The sequence below is a fragment of the Camelus bactrianus genome, chromosome 6 (genome assembly GCF_048773025.1).
Source record: "Camelus bactrianus isolate YW-2024 breed Bactrian camel chromosome 6, ASM4877302v1, whole genome shotgun sequence".
Lineage (NCBI taxonomy): Eukaryota > Metazoa > Chordata > Mammalia > Artiodactyla > Camelidae > Camelus > Camelus bactrianus.
The window spans coordinates 23,649,294-23,669,550 of NC_133544.1; the positions used below are offsets into that span (position 1 = coordinate 23,649,294).

A 20,257-nucleotide genomic window follows, 5' to 3' on the forward strand; every position below is an offset into this window, starting at 1 on the left:
AATTTAGAACTGAATGAGAGTAGTATATACCTACAGTAGTGTATACAGTAAGGAGATACAGAATTAGTTTAACTTCTATAATCAAAAGTCGGTATCAATAACTTACCACCTGGGTTTCTCCCCCATTTAAGATTCTTAACTAAGTAGCTAAAAGATACTAAGAAGTATCTTTTACATCTAATTTTAAAAGAAACAAGCAGGATAGTTAATGGCTTATGTAATCATGCTAAAAAATAAGGGGTTTTCAATTTAATTTTTTTTATTAAATAATAATACATTTTTTAAAAATTTTAAATTGTTTTAGAACTCGGGAAAACAAAGGTCACTCCTAGACCTATCACCTAAAACACCTCTGCTCAACTTTTTTCCTTCATTTTCCTGGACTGAAGTGGCATATTTATAATCATAAGTAATCAGACTTCTGATTCCAAAAGTAAATATGACTGAGGGGCAGGTTTTTCAGAGAAATATTTTACATCAAGTATAAAATGATCCCCATAATAAGTTATGAGAATGTATAACGAAGGCGTTTTTCAGTTTCATTCAGACGGCACCATGACAGAAGGCAGCAACCTCTCTAGTTCCACAGGTTCATCTGCACGGCCACTGCAATCAGGTACACTTCGCAGAGACAATGATTTTTGTCAGGACTCGGCTACTGAGCAGTGGGCTACGCCTTAGAAAGGTCCACTCTTCCTTTTAAGACTTACCTCCTCTTCAAGCTAACAGAGATTCATCCTCAGTTAGATGAAATGTCTTTTCAGAGCAAATTTTTAAAAAGCATATATTCTGAGACCTGAATATCTGAGAATGTTTTTCTGGTGCCTTTCCATATGAAATGTCTTAGCTATATATAAAATTGGGGGTATAGGTAGGGGAAGGAAACATTTCCCCCCTCAAAACTCTACAAGCAAATCTATAGCCCCTCACAGTTAGTGCTATAGGGATAAATGCTAATCTTATTTTCATCCCCTTTAAGATTTTTCTTTATAACTGCTCCACTCCTACCAATGTAGAATGCAAAAATACTGCCCAATTATATCTAGGTAGAGGTCTCTTCTCAGTTTTCCCTTTTAATCTACACACTTAATTTTTTCTACCCAGGAACATGTTTTCTCTTCAGTTATAGTTTCAAAAGCATTCTTCCATCCCAATGCTTTGGTTTCTTCCTTGGGAACATTCACATACTTGCCGACTGTGCCTCTATTTTCTGTCCTCCAGATCTGTCACTTTCTCTTTCATTTTTATCCACTCTGTGCATTTTGGGAGGGCTTCCAAGGTTTTCCGCATCATCAATTCAATTTTCTGCAGAATGAATTGTCCTTCATTTTAACATTACAATTACATTTCAAATTTTCCTACAATTTTCCCTCCCATACTACTTGGTTTTCAACTAGCTATCTTCCTGTCCTTCTGACTTACTGCTCCTGTTTCAAAGTGATTAGATCTCCTTGCCTCCTAATGAAGATATTCTAAAATGCTCTTCTCATTTCCACTAGCAGTCGTTTTCAAAGATGTGCTCTTCCTCTGAACATTCAGAACGATGTTCCCTTTCCCTTATTCTGCAGAACCTGTTCAAGGGCCTCTTGTTGAGGTATCTGCCAACAGAAAGGGTATGTAAATTACCCTTGGTCTCATTCTCTACTCCCCTGGGTATAACATGCTCTTCTCTCATCTACAACTGGCAAAGAGGAGGTGCAGAACCCTCAGCCTACTTCTCAGTGTCACTGGTAGGCCTTATCTCATAAAGCTGTGTTGGACTGAGTCGGGATCTTCTCACACTCACTGCCTGATTCTGACCCCATTCCAGGAGTCTGTAACAAATGAAGGTTTATAAAATACCAGTTTCCAGAATGCGCTACTACTAAGAGCGTTTTTTCCTTCTCTGTCCATGCCAACAGTAAACTACTCTTGGAGACTGTGTTTCCCAGGACTCAATACACTATTGAGTGTATTGTCTCCTATCCTCAAACACAAACACACACAGAAAACACTATGATTCCCCACCCAAGTATATTATGAGAGTTACAGCCTCCAAACAGAAACTAAAAGATACTGATTGGGAAGTAAAGGTTGGAACAACACTCTGGCTTAAACTGTGGCTGCCTTATTTTCTGACTTAACCGGACCTTGCATTTCCAAACTAAGGGCTGACTATAAAGGCTGCAGGGTCTCACTACCTACCTTCAGGGTAGGCTCAGCACTGCTGCTATGGCTTCCAACCACTCTCCAGTGCAGTTCTATCAGACCTGGAGTTTGAGGCGATCTTGGCAATAAGCCAACTGTAAGTCCTGGTTCCTGGCAATGTGAGTGTGCAGTATTTTGTCTTCTTAAGTATTTTAGGGGGCAGCTGAGGCTGCTTATCAGGTGCTTTTTAAAATATAAAATTACATTGATGGGAAGGAGGTTGTGACTGAAAAGAATTCCAGAATCTCAGTGTTGCAAGGGACCTAAGAGGTCATTCAGTTCAACCTCTTCAACTCTACAATAACTCAGTAAGCGATTTCAAGCCCAGGCTTGAATCACTCCAGTGATCTAGAACTCACTACCTGGTAAAACAACTCACTTCATTTTTATAGAGTTCTAATTTTTAGAATGTTGTATTTTACACTGAGACAACATTTACCCTCTGTACTTTCTATGACTCCTAGTCCTCTGGAGTCACAGAATAATTCTAACGTTTCTTTCAAGAGACAGATCTTCAAACACGATAGTATCAAATCCACCTCCCAAGTTGTCTTTTTCAGTTGTTCCTAAAGATGTAATAGCAGAGCTTTGAATAAATCTATATAAGCACACTATGCTGGCTATTCAATACTCTCAAATGCAGTAGTGCAATATGCAACAATGGTAAATATCCTCTTGGTCAGCATCCCTATTTACAGAACAGAAAACTGAACAACCTCAACCTACCACATATATTCTTTTCCACAGCTCCAGTAACCCCTGATTAATGACCTCCACTTGCAAAGGAGGCTACTTACCTTAACCATGAAATAATGAATGCTATTGATCCAACAAGCTTCTGCTATAGAGTGTTATTGATCACCCAATCTTTGGTTAAAATGGTCCTCATTTAGCAATTTCACTGTTGCAAACACCTGGAGCAAAGCACGCTCATAATTAAAGAGTTTGGGGGAGTTAAAGTGAGACGTGATGGACAGAGATTTCAGCTTTCTCCCATTTATTCTTGCTTCTGAGCTATTGTTTGTGTCAGAAGGGATATTGATTTTCTATAAAAATAAGAAAACAAGAGGCACCAAGGGGCCGCAGAAGGTCAGCTTGAGCTAGAGAAGGAGGGGGAAGGTTTAGCACTCTATCTCTGTCACTTGACTTCCAAGAGAAGGGAATATTTTCTTCCCTGTGAGATCCGCTTCTAATACATCACCTTAGGAAGGCTCCTAAGTGTGACTTCAGGACATCACCAAACCAATTCACTATTTAAAAAAAAGAAGCTAAACTATATTCAAGGGGAACAGATGAACGATGTGTAAGTGAAAAACAGTAATATTAGGCTATGACTCACATAATTGTCACTATATACACAATTTGAATAAAGATTAGTAGAAAGTAATTTTACAAAAGAATTGTTTCATTTTAGAATGGAACACACATGCACAGAAAAATATTGAAATAATAACTGAACTTTTTGTAGGCAACAAAAAACTATTACATCATGAACTCTTCCAGTTCCTCAGAACTCTTGAGAGATTGGTTGGTATAGAATTGAAGGAAGAACAGAGAGAGAAAAGCAAAAAGAATTATTGGTTAAGCTTAAAACTACTCTGTTTACTAAGCAGAAATAAAGCCTGCTGATTGAGACATAAATTTCAAACCTAAAACACCTAACACATGCTTTTTAAAAGAACTCTATCCACTGACTAGGTGAAGTAAAGCTTCTTTATCAACTCCATCCTAATAATTTTATAAGCTGGAGCACATACTTGACAATCCTCCATATCACCGATAAAAAGTAAAACTCTCCACTTTGATCTGTATGCAAATAAACTGGCACATCCAAGCAGATTTATGAAAGAGCAATAACCAAGAGGATTCTTGAAAGTATTTCTTTTAACGTAAAAAAAGTGTGAAAATTTTGACAGCATCAACTCACCAAGACAGTATCATATCTAAATTATAAACTATTACCTACTTAAGCATACTCTAATGCTAGTCCTGTTTATAAGGTGTGCTTAATAATCCAGGGCAGAGATTTTAGTTCCACTTTACTGTTGACAGGCTGAACACAATATGCAGTCAAAGAATAAGAAACAATCTTCTTTCCCCATAGAGTACATTTAGGGGGAAGAAAAATACAAAACACTTCTGTTTGTAACTACAGACGAATCAGCATAAGTCAAGGCAAATTTAAGACTCTTAAATAATTAGATTCTAAGAAGAATTCTTCTCACTCTACTATATCTGCTACTACTCCATTCATTATTCCCTCACAGCTACAAGGACTTTGATGTCCACCAAAGAACTCTGGTTCCTTGAAAGAACTCTGAAGTTATGGGCGAGGGAGACAGCCAAAATGGGGGAACAGCCTCCACAACTTGAAAAGAGTAAGAATTTCATTAGAATTGCTGCCTACCTCAATTTATCCAAGCTCTTAGATAACTAGAAGGTATATTATCACAACTGATTATAGTGTGCAACAGATGTGTCTGGGCTAGAACTACAAGATTACAGGCTCTACATTTGGAACCAGACTTGAGCTGTGATCTTAGAGAAGACTACTAACAGTTGCTCTACATGCAGTTATGTCATAGTTTAAAAGAAATTCTGGGGAAGAAAGATACACATCCAAAAACATCATCCCAAAAAGCTGTTTTTTAAACTGCCACTCTTAACAGTAAGGTGATTACTATTTGGTATGTAAGCTTGATATTGAAACAAACGTGAATACCTCAGTTGAGGATTTCAGTATTGTGAAAGGCTGTATGTTGACTACACATCTCTTGTTTGATTAAAAATAATATGATATGGAAAAAAAATCTTTATAATCCAAAATTATACAAATAAATTAGGAAAACAGCCTTAGAATATATATTGGAGGAAAATCAGGATAGCCGAATTATAAACCTACCTAGTTGCACAGAATGGCAAACATAAAGTTATCAAAAAAAATTTTTAAAGCTGGATTAAAAACCACCCATTAAAAGTAAAGGCATACAGACCTGGACAGCTTTCCTGTTACTGACAAAGCCTCACCTCAGACTTCCTAAGATTTATGTCTCTGTTTTTCAGAAAAACGTCAGAAGCAGCAAAGTCCTAAGAAAGGTCACCCGTTCTACAGTTGTAAAAGTTAAGCTGAGACAGAAAAAGAGCCACAGAAAACACAAGCTCAAAGAGCGGCAAAATGTGGTGGTTAACTATGATCTTTGGAATCAGGTCTGATTCCCAGTTTTGCTACTGGGTGACTCTGGGCAAATTATCTACACATTCATAACCTCTATTTCCTCTTCTATAAAATACAAATAGTGGTACCTACCAGACAGTGAAGGTGTGAAGATTAAATGAGAATATATGTTCTGCACAACAGTATAGTGCCTGGCACACAGTTAGTGCTTAATAAATGCTAACTAATATTAACAATAATAGAATACTGTGGTTCTCAACTGGGACTACTCAGCCTACCCTAAGGAGCACCCTTGGAAGCATCTGCTTTCTATGATGAAGGGCAGTGGGAACAATGTAGGGATGCCAAATATCCTGCAAGACATAGGACATCCCTCACTACAAAGAACTGCCCCATCCAAAACACCAACAGCATCCTTATTGAAAAACAAGATATCACTCATTAACATTAATAATAATATTAAAGTATAAAGCTGTATCAAGGTTCCGAGGACTATCTATTTGAGATGCAAAAAATAGAAAGTCACCAAAAACTACACTGACATTTAAAACATGCACCCATCAGAGACAAATTTTTCTGGCTTGATGACATTTGGTATAAGACTAATGGGATTCAGCACTGTTACTTTCAAAGCCTACCAGGTGTTCAGACAACTTGAATGTCAGCCATGAAAGCAAACTCAATACAGTCAAACTGTAAGTAGCACAGAACAGAATTACAGCCCAGAAATACCTAAAGCCATGATTCCTCACGGGTAAAGGCAGCTTACCAGGAACATTTACAAACTCCACGTGCCTGGAACCCACGTTTTCTCTCACACACACCAGCCTCTGCTGAGACCCTGGTTCTATTTAAAGAACAGTGTCTACATATGACCTACATGGCATAAAGAGCAGCAAAATGTTTTTAAAATAAAACTCCTGATTATGCATTTGAGGTACACATTTTAAACAATATCTATAAGCAAATGTATTTCTATAAAATACAGCCTTCTTGACATAGGGAAACAGGCTCATGAATGTACTTTAAGAAGCTAGAGATAAACACTACCTGATTGGTTAAAGGAGGGCTACAAAGTCAATACTACAGTGGCTGGTTTGGAAGAAGGCTGAATTCATCAAGACTGTGGACTTGTGCTTTGGCTAAAATTAACCAGGAAAATCTTTGACTTAGTAAGGGAAATCTCACCATTCTGACATGTTCTCATCAGAACCCTGTTTTTGTTCATCTGCTTCACATTCCATCCTTTCTTTCCTTCCCGTTTTGCTTAGGAAAGTCCTATTTTCTGCTGATTCACACAACCCATGACCTGACGAGGTCCAGGGACTATTCTCCTTCCAGCGGGACAGACGCTGCTTCTTAGCAGACTTGAACCTGCAGCCTCTCTCATAGCTCCAATCTGACACCTTGAGCTTCTGCTGAAGGCTGGCAGCCACCTCTGAGGTCACTCGCTTCACCTTACGCCGGCGCCGGAGTGGTCGACAAGGTGCATTTTCAGTAAAAGAGTCAGATTCATGCCAAGAATGTTGCTTACTCTTAACAATGGCGTTGAGAGCTGGGTGTCGTTTGGCTACCATGGTGTCATCAGAGTCACTAAAATTGGTGACTGGGGCCATTTCTCGACAGTCCTTAATAGCCTCATCCAGACTTGACTCGGAGGCCTCACTGTAGCAGCAGGTATGCTCTGCCAGGTGAGTGAAGTCTGAACGGCGCTTCCGGCCTCTGCGTTTGCGAAGCTGCCGCCTCTGCTGCCGAGGGCTCAGGGCCATCTCCTCCCAGAGTTCACCAAGCTTATTCTGCTCAGATGTCTGCTCCAAGGCTGAGGCTAAGTCATGTACCAGCTCATCCATGAGGCCACATCTACCAAAAGTTCAGAAAAAATAAAAAAGAAGAAAGACTGAATGGGATCTGTCATTTTCGATAATTTTATAAAATAGATCATGGCACTGCAAAGGTCACCCTATCTATAGAAATTAAAAGTCACCTTCACCTGGCTACTTAGACTCTACTCCTACCAACCATGCCACTGAAAATAGGTGTTTGGCCCTTGTTAAGTGCCTGAAGTCAACATGTTCTTAAACACAAAAATTCAAAATACCAGATGACATCTCAGTTATTAGTAAAAACAAGCAAACTCGGGGGGAATAAATCTTTCCCATTTCCCCCCCAATTAAACTTGCTAAACTAAAATACCTGAGGATGAGATCCAAAAAGATTAGAGAATGTCTCATCAGACAGGAGTAGAAAAACACTTAACTTCAACATTGGATGAAAGTCTGTTTTATGGTCTGGGGTCACTAATAGGAGTGTTTGTGGCAGGAAGAGAAAGACTACTTAGTGACACTTTACAGAAGAATGCCTGCAGTTTTGGTGATCCAAGAATTTGTAGTGATCCAGGTTTGTACTCTGCATGGATAAAAAAGACTTAAGTTTGCACCCATTCTGGTCACAACTACCACTTGGAAGCTACCAGGTAAAGGGCCTTACAGAATATGTCATATATTTGTGACTAATTAGCAGCTTTTAAGCTCTTCTCACAATCCCTCAGAAAATAAATTAAGTGATCATCCAAATTTTGTGCTTTAGTGCCAGACCATTACACAAAAACAGGATATAACTGAGGCTGAAATGACAAGGATGGGTGGAGTCTCTAAGACTTCTAGCTAATAGCTTTCCAAAATTTTCTACTTTTCAACTTATTCATGTGAAATCATCACACTTCAGGGATCACTTCAGAGGTAAACCTTCCAGAGGATGAAAGCAGGAGAAGCAATTTTCAAAACGCCCTTTTAAAGGGAAATGTCTATTATATTTTGTACAACATTTAATTAAATACATTTTAAATTAGCACTTTTCCCCTAGCCCTTGTTAAACCCAAAGTAATTCAAGACCATAATTAGAGCTTAAAACTGTGGCGTCACTCTCAGACCATATCTCTGTTGATACAGTTTACATTTTGCAAAGGACCTTCTAAAATCTATTTCCATGCTATCCCAATGCCAACCAATTCAAAGGCAGGAAAACAGTCAGCTGGCTTATGTACCATATCGGTGGGAGCAACAGGGACATCTAGTTTCAAAACTACCAACGAAATAACACTTCTCAAAATGTCAAAAGCCACATTCGTAAAATGACCACATTCCTTTAAGCAATAAGTAGATTAAAACGCCATGACTGAGGTTTGGGAGACAACTGTCCCTAAAACCAAAACAGATACGTGGGGATGCACTTATCTAAATCTACCTCTCTAATAAGGAGCTACTGCTTTAAGAACTCAGGCAGAACTGTACAAACTTCAACGTGGAACCAAGTTACCAACTAACTTGTATCGAATGCCTGTGCAGTAGAATGCCTACCTCAACGACTGCAATTCGAACAGTAGGTGACAGAACCCTGGAACTCCCACCCCTCCCTGGATGCACAGTCGGAGAAGTCGCCCAGGGCCAGGCAAACACTCGGGGAAAGAAAAAGCTGTCACGCAAAGGAAAGAATCGAAAATTAGCCAAAGTAAAAGGAGAGGCAGGCGCAGAGTCGGAGGGGGAGACGGAGGTGGGGTAGGCGGGAGGCAACTTCTCTTTGGGCTAACCAGGGTCAGGGGGTCAGCCCTTCTAGGACAGAAACTGCCAAAATACAAGTCCTGGCGACTAAACCCCCTCCGTGCTCTGGGGTCGCAACATGGCCACATACGTGAGAAAAAGCATGTTTCGAAGGACTCTCCCCCAGGCCCCGGCCCGCCCCCGAGGACTAGGGCGACCACAGCTCGTGACACCAAGCCCTCACGCTGTTTCCAGCCCAAAAGAGCCAGAAAGCAGAGAAGAGAGAAGGTGACTCGTCCTAAAGACGACCCGGCCCTCATCCATGGGATGGGGGTGATGGGCCCTGAAAAACAAGGCCCCACCACCCTCGCCCCTCCCGCCGGCCTCCGCGGCCCCGTGGTGCCTCTGGCTGTTCAGCCGCGGCCCGGAGCCCGGATTCCCGCTGGCGCCGACCCCCTGGGCCCCGACCCTTTCACCCCCAATCCCCCTCACCGGCTGCCGCAGCCACCTCCAACGGCCACCGCTTTCGGGGCCGAGTCTCCCCGCCGGGGCTTCCCTCCGTGACCTCATTTCCGGTCTGGGCCGGAGGGGTGGAGCAGTGGTGGAATGGGAGGGACTGGCTGAGCGAGAGGGCCCGCCCCGGCCCAGCGCTTCCGGCTCTTGGCCGCTCCCACTTCCGCCTTACAGGGGGCGGGTCCCGGGGTCCCGAGAAGAAAGACAACGAGGCGAGGAGGGGCGAGGGGTGGGGGGCAGCAGGGGTGGGGCCCCTCTGGGGGTGAGGTACCCATCTTGAGGAAGGACCTTCCCTTGCAGGCTTCGTCCGCCTTGGCTGGGGTCAGGAAATTGGGCGCTCGGGAGGGGCGTCGGCCTCGCCCTTGCTCCTGACCTACTTTATGAAGGGTGTGTGAAGTTAGGGAAATGGATCCTCATTCTTAACCACACGAGTTGCACAACTGTTGGCGGGATAGCTTTGTAGTGAGTTACTCAGACTATTAAAAATACACATACCTTGAGCAACAAAAGAAGTAAAGCAGTACTGGATTATAACTTGAAGTATTTAAGTAATATCCCTACTCCAAATGGATATAAATCAATTACAGATACAAATAAATTTGTAAGTGGGGAAGAAGAGATGTCTTTGGTGCAGAATTCCAAATAATTTGTATAGATACTCCACCCTGAACAAAACTCACGATTCTAAATGTGGACTGTTGTAGTGACTTCCTTTCAAAGAGTACCATATGGAAAGAACGGGAAAGTGAGTAACTTCCTAGCGGAGAGACTAGACAAGCACTACCTTGGCCAGGTGATAAAGATTAACATCAACAGTAATATATCATGTTATATAATATATATTAATATTAGATATGATACAACAAGAGTGGCATTTTCCTCTCTAAGGTACTTTCCAAAACTCATAACCCCAGTCTAATAAGGAAAAAAAGCAGTCAACTCCGAAGTTCTACAAAAATATCTGACCAATATTCCTCAAAATTGTCAAGGTTTCCAAAAGCAAGGAAAGTCTGAGAAACTGTCACAGCCAAGAGGTGCCTAAGGAGACATGGCAACTAAATGTAAGGTTGTATCCTGATAGGATACTGGAATAGATAAAGGACATTAGGTAAAAACTAAAGAAATCTGGGTAAATTATGGACTTTAGTTAATAATAATGTCTCAACATTGGTTCATTAATTGTGACAAATGTGTGATGTTAATATGGAAGAAATGGAGTATGAGGTATATAGGAACTGTCTGTAGTATCTTCAGAATTTTTCTGTAAACCTAAAACTATTCTGAAATTAAAAGTTTATTTTTAAATATACACATGCCTTTTGACCCAGAAATTCTGCCTCTACTAAATTTTATTCTAAAGAAAAAACTGGAAATGGATGCCAAAATGTTAAATACAGGTAAATTCATCTTTGTAGCATTGTGGAGTGCAGGCTGAGAAGACTAGGAAAAAATCCAGAAATCCTACAACAGGGGTTAGTTATCTAAATTACGATAAATCTATTGGATGGAATAACTTGCAGCCATTTTAAATTCATTGTGGAAAAATATTTAATTACATGAAAAGTCATCAGTTTCTGGTTGTGTATATTTCTGTATGATAGTCATACTTCAATAAAAATGTTACTCTAAACATGTAGAGTATGACTATTCATGTATAAAGGAAATTAAATCTATACTTGCATAGGAATATGACAAGAATGATACACTACGTATCATTCAAAATAGTTCCATTGTAGGCATTTGTATTGCCTACGTGTTGTCCTTATAGATTTTCAGAATTTTCTATAGGTGAAACTTACTATGTAAAGAATTAAGAATGAATAAAAATAAAAAATAAAATTTTGCCATTTGCAGCAACGTGGATAGACTTGGAAGGTACTATACTAAGTGAAATAAATCAGAGAAAGACAAATACTGTATGATATCACTTATATGTGGAATCTAAAAAAAAATACAACTAGTGAATATTTTTTAAAAAGTAGATACAGATACAGAGAACAAACTAGTGGTTACCAGTGGGAAGAGGGAAGAGGAGAGGAACTATAAAGGGGTAGGGGATTAAGAGATACAAATTATTATGTATAAAATAAGCTACAAGAATGTAGTGTACAACACAGGGAATATAGCCAATATTTTACAATAATTGTAAATGGAGTATAACGTTTAAAAATTGTGAATCACTATATTGTACACCTGTAGTTTATATAATCAACTATAATTCAATAAATAAATATATAAATAATATATACTAAGTACATCAACTATACTTCAATTAAATAAATAAATAAAATTGTAAAATTCAAAAAAAAAAAAAAAGAATTAAGGGAGGAGACAAAGATGACTAAAGCTTTGAGCCACAGTGACTAACAGAGTGGTTGGTGCCATTTGAACAGCTAGAGAAAGTCAAGGAGAGAAAAAGGTTTGGTGGGAAGATGATTAATTCCACTTTGGACATACTAAATTTGTGGCTCCCACAGGACAAAAAGATGGAAATGTTCAAGAGGTGTCCCCAGCCATCAGCCCTCTTTTCTGCTTAAGTGACGTTCTCTCCCACAAATCATATCAGCTCCCATGGTGTCAGTTGCCTCCATCAGCACTGAAAGCTCCCAAGTTTCTTGAAATCTAGCTTTTGTTTTCAGCTTTCTATTAGCTATCACCACTTGTCTTCTCCACCAGCATCTCCAATTTAAGATGTCAAAACAAATCTTAGTTTCTTCCACAGTCCCTATCATATCTGCCCCTTCTCCACTGTCCCCAGTTTGGGAGATGTCACCACCATCCTGCAGTTACCCAAGTGAGTTAGCCATTAGCCCCTGCTTTTTCCTTATACCTCTTCATCTAATTAAATACCAAGCCTCATGGATTCTTCTTTGATAGTTCTTGCATCCACCCTCGCTCTTTTGCTATCTGACTGCCATAGGCCTCATCTGGGTAGGTAACTACTCCTGTGAATGGTGCAGCAGCCTCCCTACTGGTCTTACCACTTCCAGTCTCTCTCTCCCCAAAAAGTTATTCTCTATACTGGCACCAGAGTGAGATTCCTGAAACACCATTTCACTTCATCCATCTTCCACTACCTCCTGCATCATGCTTGCCACACCAGACCCCATGCTATTTCCTGAACACCCCTGGGATTTGGGGTGATCTAAAGGCTCAATGCCAGTGGCACCTCCATGAAGAATTCCCTTTACTTACCTACTCTGTTAGGCTCTCTCAGCCCTTGTTGGTATCTTTCTTACAGCATTTTCTTCATTCAGCCTTGAATCAGAGCCAATTATGTGCAAGCTTGCCCCCCCCAACTAAATTACTTATACATAACAAATATTTACTGTATATAGCAAAAATGAAGTCTACTCCTTCACCCCAGAGACCCTGTCCTAGCCATTGTATTCTCAGCAATTCCTAGCATAGTACTTTGCACATGGTAGGTACTCAGTAACTATTGTCCATTAAAAAAAAATATTTGTTTACTGTTCTGGGACAGGACATTAGAAGTGCTTGTCTCAATCTTCAGGGAAATTTTAAATGAAAGCTAGTGATAATGGTAGCTGTGGGCAGGGCCACTCAAGGAAAGAAGGTACGAGAGAAGAAATCTGTGGGGGCAAAGCAGCCAGCTCAAAGGAACAGAGACCATTGGAAGAGAACTAGTGTATAGAAGCCAGGAAGGGTGACATTTAAGAAAAAAAAGGACCATAGGAAAATTGGAGAGGAACAGTTCTCAGGAAAGGCCATCATAGCTGGCGATTGAAACAGTCGCTGATGATAAGGAGTTCTGAGAAGACTTGGAGCAGGTAAAGCAGAGAAGAGAGAGAAGCCAAGGGTGAAGCTCCACATGTAATTAGCTATGTCCAGAGCTAACTACTGAACTTCCTCATCTGTAAGATGAGACAATAGCAGAATGTACCCATCTCTTGGGTGGAGATTAAGAGAAATAGGGAATGCAAAGCATTTAGCATAGAGCCCAACACAAATTAAACATTCCAAAAGTATTAGTAATTACTGAGAAGAGGAAGAGAGTCTAGTCAATGAGTTTCCCCCAATTGACCATTAGCGTGAGGCTGTAAATTGAATGAGGAAATCATCTGATGAGTTGGATCTGCACACAGAAAGAAATAATAGGTTTCTCCCTCCTTTGTCCTTTACACACACACACACACCCCTCTGCTGATTGCTGGTTCAGTAGAGTCCCTGCAGTTATAGTCAACTGAAAGTCCTCATCACGGCCTGCACAGCCTGTGATCTGGCCCCTGTTCCATGCTGTCAGTACCAATCACTAAGCATTCCCTCCCTGCCTCCCTCCCCCCACCCCAGGGCCTTGGCATATACTGTCCTGCAACCAAGAATGCCTGTCTATAGGGTTTTGCAAGTGAGGGTCAAGGAATCGCCTCATCTTTGAAGTCTTGGCTAAAACATCACCTCCACAAAGAGGCCTTTTCTAATACCATCTTAAGAAATCCTACTCTCCTAGACATTTTCTATCTCATCATCTTCTTTCTTTCTTTTATGGCCTAATCATAATCCAACAGTACCTTGTTTATTTGGTGTGTATTTGTTTATATTCTATCACCTCCCACAAGACTGTAAATATCATAAGAACAGGGACAGTGTCTTTTTGCCTTTGTGTCCCTCCCACAATTCTTCTCCTTGCTCAGATCTTCTCTAAGCTGATCCAAGACATTCTGGACTCTCCAGAATTTTTTTTCCAGTAACCATTGGAGAGATGTTACTAATAGAAGCAGTGTCCAGCAAGGTGGGGGGCAGGAAGTGTCCACATTCACATGAAAAATGAGTGACTCCCTAAAACCTGCCCTCCTCCTTGGCCCCAGCACTCCTGACACCTTTTTTGTAGGTGGCAGATGGCAAAGGTTTACCAAACTCTGCTGATGCCACACGTCTCATAATGTACCTTCCTCAGCTATATAGAATTTGGGCAAGGGGGTGGGTTGATTGAGGTAACATTTATTGAAGGTTTACTTTGGGCCAGACATCATGTTGAAGACTTCAAATTCATTATTTCATTTAATCTTCTCAACAAACTTTTTGACATGGGTGTTTGTATTAGTTTCCTATAGCTGCTATAATAAGTTACCACAAATTTAGTGGCTTAACACAACACAAATATATTATCTTACAATTCTGTAGGTCAGAATTTCCACATGGATCTTACTCAGCTAAAATTAAGGTGTCAGCAGGGCTGTGTTCTTTTCTGAAGCTTTTTGGGGAGAATCCATTTCTTTGCTTTTATTAGCTTCTAGAGCCTCACCCCCCATCCCCCACATTCCCCAGCTTGTGGCACCTCCTCCATCTTCAAAGCCAGCAACATCAAGTCTTTCTGGTCCTCCTGCTGCCTTCACATCTCTCTTTGACCACAGCTGGGAAAGGTTCTCTGCTTTTAGGAACCCACATGCACCCACATGGATAATCCAGGATAATCATCCCATCTCAAGGTCCTTAACTTTAATCATATCTACAAAGTCCCTTTTGCTATGTAAGGTAACATATTCACAGATTCCAGGGGGCTGTTACTCTGTCTATCATAGTGTTACATTATCCCTATTTTATCAATGAGGAAACTGAAGCTTTGACGTGGTAGTAAACTTGCCTAAATTCACACAGCTAGTATAGAGCCGAGACCAAAATCCAGCTCTGCCTGACCCCAAGGCTTGTACACACTATCTCTAAGCTGTGTTCATCTATTCCTACCCTGTCTTCTCCTCTCACTACTACTATAAGGAACACTACTAGCTACCTATCAGACAACCTGCTTCCTTTTTTTACGGTCTTTCACAAATACCATTTTTGGTGCTTTTCACTCCTTTGTGTAGATCCAGATTTTTATGTGGTATAATTTTCTTTTGCCTGAAGTATTTTCTTTAACATTTCCTGTAGTTCTGCTATGCTGTTGTTGATTCCTTCAGGTTTGTCCAAAAAAAAAAAAAATCTTTATATTGTTTTCATTTTTTGAAAGATATTTTGCTGGGTATAGAATCTCAGGTTGATGATGTTTTCTTTCAGTACTTTAAAGATACTGCTCCACTGTCTTCTGGCTCACATTATTTCTGAGATAAAGTCTGCTGTTATTCTTATCCTTTTTTCCTCTATGCAGAAATGCTTTCATACTGCTGCTGCTGCTGTTAAGATTTTCTCTTTATCACTAGTTTGCTTATGACATGTCTTAATGTCATTTTCATCTTATTTCTTGTCCTTGGGGCTCATTGAGCTTTTTGGATCTGTGGGTTTATAATTTTCATTCAATTTGGAAAGTTTTTGGCTATTGTTTCTTCAAATATTTTTCTCCCCTCACTTCCTCCATACTTCTGGGACTCCAGTTATACATATTCTAGATTGCTTTAAGTTGTCCTTTTGTCCTTTCTTTTGTGTTACCTTCTTCAGATTTTTTCCCTCTGCATTTTATTTTGGAGAGTTTATACTGCTATGTCTTCAAAGTTATAATCTTTTCTTCTGTAGTGTCTAATCTAGTGTGAATCCAATCCACTGTACTTTTTTATCTCAGACATTTTATATTTATAGAAGTTAGATTTAGGCTTTCAAAAATCTTCCATGTCTCTCTTTAATATCTCATGTTTTTCTCTACCTTGTTAAACATATGGAATATAGTTGTAAAAGCTGTTTTAGTGTCTCATCTAATAGTTCTGTCATCTGTGTAATTCTGAGTTTGTTTTTATTGATTGCTTTTTCTTTACATAATGGTTTTGTTTTCTTGCTTCTTTGTGCCTGGCAATTTTTAAAATTATTTTCCACACATTACTAATTTTATTTTGTTGGAGATTGGAAATTTTTGTATTTCTTTAATTGTTTAAGATGGTGGAGTAAGTATAGTCCCTATTATATTTATATCAAGACAATTTTACTGACTTGGGAGACTAGAGATAATTTTTTAATCCAGAAATTTCTGGGCCTTTTATATTCCTCTAAATTCTGTTGACAAACTAGTTGTTACCTTTTTTAGTCCACCTCCTTCTCATAGTACCTTATCATATTCAGTTAGTAAGAGCCAGCTGATCCTTTCAACATTCTGCCTGCAAAATCTCATTATTCAAATCCATAAGTTCATTAAGTACTTTTTCTACCATCCAGATTACCTCAGACAACAGTTTTACTGATTGTTTCACCATATATATTATGGACCACCTTTTTTCCAACCTGCTATAGCAGTTTCTTTATTGTATTTTCTGGCCTCTACTCACTACTTGCTTTTCAGTCCCAAAGCCAATGTTTGTATCTTGGGCTTAAGCTTTGATTTATTTTTGTTTTGGGCAGCATCAAACTTCTAGGCACCAATTTATGTATCAGTTATCTATTTCAGAATAATGCTGCATAACAAGCCACCAACGATTAGTTACTTAAAACAACATCCACTTATTATTTTTTTATAAGTCCATAGGTTGGCTGGATAGTACTGCCCATTTAGGCTAGTACTGGCAGATCTTGGCTGGGCTTTCTCATGTACTTGCAGTCACCTGGGGACTGGCTCCTCTAGTATAACCTTGTCTGAGACAATTTGACTGTCTTCCACATGTCTCCCACATACCTCCAGCAGGCTGGCACAGTCATATTCTTATGACCAGATACTGGCCCTAGTAATGTTCTCATAACTGTGGTAATATTCTGAGAGGTATACACAGAAGCACACATTCTAAGATAAAACACACAGTGATGACCCTGCTTGAATCAAGCTGTGATTGACCCATTGGCCAAAGCTAGTGATGTGGCCAAGCTTAAAGTCAGTATGGAAAGCACTAACAAAGGGTGTAGATACAGGGAGGCTTGAAAAAAACGAGACAGTAAGGCAATCACTCTATCCTACCCTATGAAGTCGATTTTAGTATTATGATCATTAGCCCTACTTTACAGACAGAAAGAGACATTAAGCAACTTGCCCAAGATCTTGGCTCATGTGTGGTGGAGTTTGGGTTTGAACCCAGGTGATTTGGCTGTGCACAATGCTGGGAATAGGCCCAGGGCACTATGGGAGTATCTACCCCTCCTTGTGGATAAAGGGTCATCCAGCCTCCTCTTGGGGCCTTCCAGGGATAGATGGCACACTCTCTGCTCCCTACCTCAGCCGTTGCCCCCAGAGATCAGCCAGAAGCCACAGCCCTCTGAGGTCTGGCTACCAGTGGTCAACGGGGGAGGCCCCACTAGTCCCTATTTCCTGGTCTCCGATGCCTGTGGCCTCACAGTGAAGTCTTTCAAGGGTTAAAGGCAAGGAAGAGAGAAACAAAAGAAGGAATAAAGTCAAGAAATGTGGCATGAAGCTTCTTGCAGCGCAAAGCAGAGAAAGTCATTTCCAACTTCTTTCATCTCCTAGATGAAGCCACTAAATAAAGGGGCAAAGCGGCGAACACAAGGGCTTTTAATCTGTCTCATCTCCTTCATAATAACTGCAAATTTTCCCTGGGCCCCTGGGAGTGAGCCTCTTCCCTCTGCTCGGCCTTATCTCCCCCTCCACATTTCGCCAGCGCCGCGCTGCTCCCCGCGCGCGCTGCCCGGGCCGTCCCGGCGAGGCCTGGGGGAGCCGGCGCTCCCCGCCTCATTGTTCCGGCAGCCCGGGGCTCCGGAGGAGGGATGAAGGCCAGTCAAAGGGAAGCGGGCTCGCCGCGGCTTCATTAACGGCGGCCTTTCAGCGGCGCGCATATCAGAGCAAGGCCTTTTCAGAGGCGCTAATTAGCAATTTGGATCCTTCCCCCCTCTGGAGAGGCGCCTTCAATCTAACAAGTGGGAACAGCGCTGTGCTCCCTTTTTTCTTGCGCTTAATATTTATTGTTTTCCATTTCTCCTTCTCCTTCTCTTCCCTCACCCCACCTGCCGCATTGTCCAGCTCACCGCCACCAGATAAGGAGTGTGGCGTGGGGGAGGGGTGCATCATTAATCACTCTTTTAATTCTCTGCTAATGATAACTTTCTCTCTTGCACTGAGAGAAGTTAATCTTTCTTGGATGTTGACAGAAGGGGGAGAGTCGGGACAGGGTGGAGCTGGAGTGAGTGAACACAGACAGGTGGAGATGATGGAAGGGGCTCTTCTACGCTAATCTCCCCTCCCCCACCCAATCCCCCAACTTTCCTGGCCTGATCTGTTGTCCTTAAAACACTTACTCTTCTGGGCCCCTCTGCCCAGCAGCAACCTTTCCTGGCCTATTGAAATTCTATTTACTCTGCAAAGTTCAGCTCAGATGCCATCTCCTCTGTGAAGCCAACCCTGATTGCCCTGTCCTGCCTGAATTTCCCTCCTTCCTCCTTCTGAAATCCCATAGCACTCCACACACCACTCTTATGGTGAATTCTGCTCACATTATGGTTTTTTACAACTCAGGTGTAGAGACCACCAAATCTTTAAAAATGTCTATATTCTCCATAGGACCAGTATGTAGTAAATGTTTATTGAATGAACAGATCAACAAATTCCTGACAACCACCAGAGTATAGGCTTTTTTTCTTTTAAACTTCTTTACCAAATATATAAATAGCACTTGCTACCTAGCAGCTACTGGTTTAAGAACTTACCAACACTCACTCATTGCATCCTGTATAACAACCCTATGAGATAGGTGTAATCCGCGTTTTACAGATAAGGAAACCAAGGCCCAGAGAGGTTAAGTAACTTGCCTATGATCATAGAGCCTCTAAACAGCAGAGCTGGGATACAAACCCAGGCTGTCTGGCTCCAGAGTCTGTGTTTTAAAACTACTTTGCTAGGATATGATCTTGGCTTCCATGAAGGCCCCTGCCTCTCTGCCTGGATGGAAGAATGGGCTGGGGGAGGAGACCCAAGCCAAACATCCAGGCAGGCACAGAAGGAATGGCAAAGGTGGCATATTAGCAAGGCCCTCACCTGGAAAGCCCATACAACAGCCATACCTGACACCTGGTATTTGGTGTTTGGCCACTAAGTCAGCGCTATTGGTAGTGGCCCAAATCCTGGGCCCCTGGATGATGGCCTTCCCCCTCTGGCTAACCTGATCTCCCTTCTCACCCCAGGCCCATTCCACTCACTGAGGCAATAAGAGCAAACTTCTCCACAAACTCTGGGTTCTGCTATTCTGAAGTGAGTGGAATAGAGTGCCCTGGAGAGGGAGGGAGGGCAGGAGAGCCTCTGAAAATCCCCTCCGAATTATAAACATATCCTCTTTAAGTACATTTCTAAGGATAACATTTGTATTACTCTGTCCTGTGCCTGCAGATAGGACCGTGCGTATCTCCTCCATCTCCCCTCCTTTCTCTCCAGTCTGCTGGGAGCGGTCCCTATCTGAAGCGACGCTGGCAATCCGCTTCCCTGCAATTGTTTCGATCGAGGGGAAAAATTAATTTCTGCCTATCGTTAATTGAGAGAATTGTGTGGAGGGCGAGGGAAGGGGAGGGGGGAGAAGAGGAAGGAAGAAGGCGGAGGGAAGCAATCGTGTTATTAACCGTGTCCCTTTCATAAGCAAATATTCTGATTGCCATCAGTGAGATGAGAGGCTCATTAATGCAGGAAGCAGAGAGGTGATTAGAGAACTTTCAAGAGCTATTGAGCTAAGTGGGAGGGAGGGTTGCCAGGATCTGGAGGCCCAGGGAATTTGGGAAGGACTGGGCTAGGGGCAACACCACTGGCCTTTTAGATGGACTTTCCTACTTTCATGCCCTAATCAGCCCCTCTCCCCAATACTCACTTCCAAAGAATCCCCAAAGCCATCAGCCATAGTTGGGAAGAATGAGCAAAAGTGAGTGAAAACTTCACAAAAGTCACACCATCTCCAAAGACTCCATCCAGCCTGATGCTCAACTGGTAGTCCACAGGTCAAATTTTCTGGCCTCCTTATAGGTTTGTCTAACAGCACATGTTTTT

At 41.3% G+C, this 20,257-nt stretch overlaps 1 protein-coding gene across 5 annotated transcripts in view; it reads right to left on the reverse strand.

Annotated features, from left to right (window-relative positions):
• The window catches only part of GPATCH2L (G-patch domain containing 2 like), a 57,286-nt gene extending 47,761 nt beyond the window's left edge, over positions 1 to 9,525 (reverse strand). For all 5 annotated transcript variants that reach the window (XM_074365209.1, XM_074365207.1, XM_074365208.1 and 2 more), the window contains exons 1-2: positions 9,391 to 9,525; positions 6,551 to 7,222 (exon numbers count right to left, since the gene is read on the reverse strand). In XM_074365209.1, coding sequence (XP_074221310.1) covers positions 6,551 to 7,212 — 662 coding nt within the window. In that variant the 5' untranslated portion in view covers positions 7,213 to 7,222; positions 9,391 to 9,525. The remainder of the gene's footprint in view (positions 1 to 6,550; positions 7,223 to 9,390) is intronic.
• Positions 9,526 to 20,257: the final 10,732 nt, after the last annotated feature.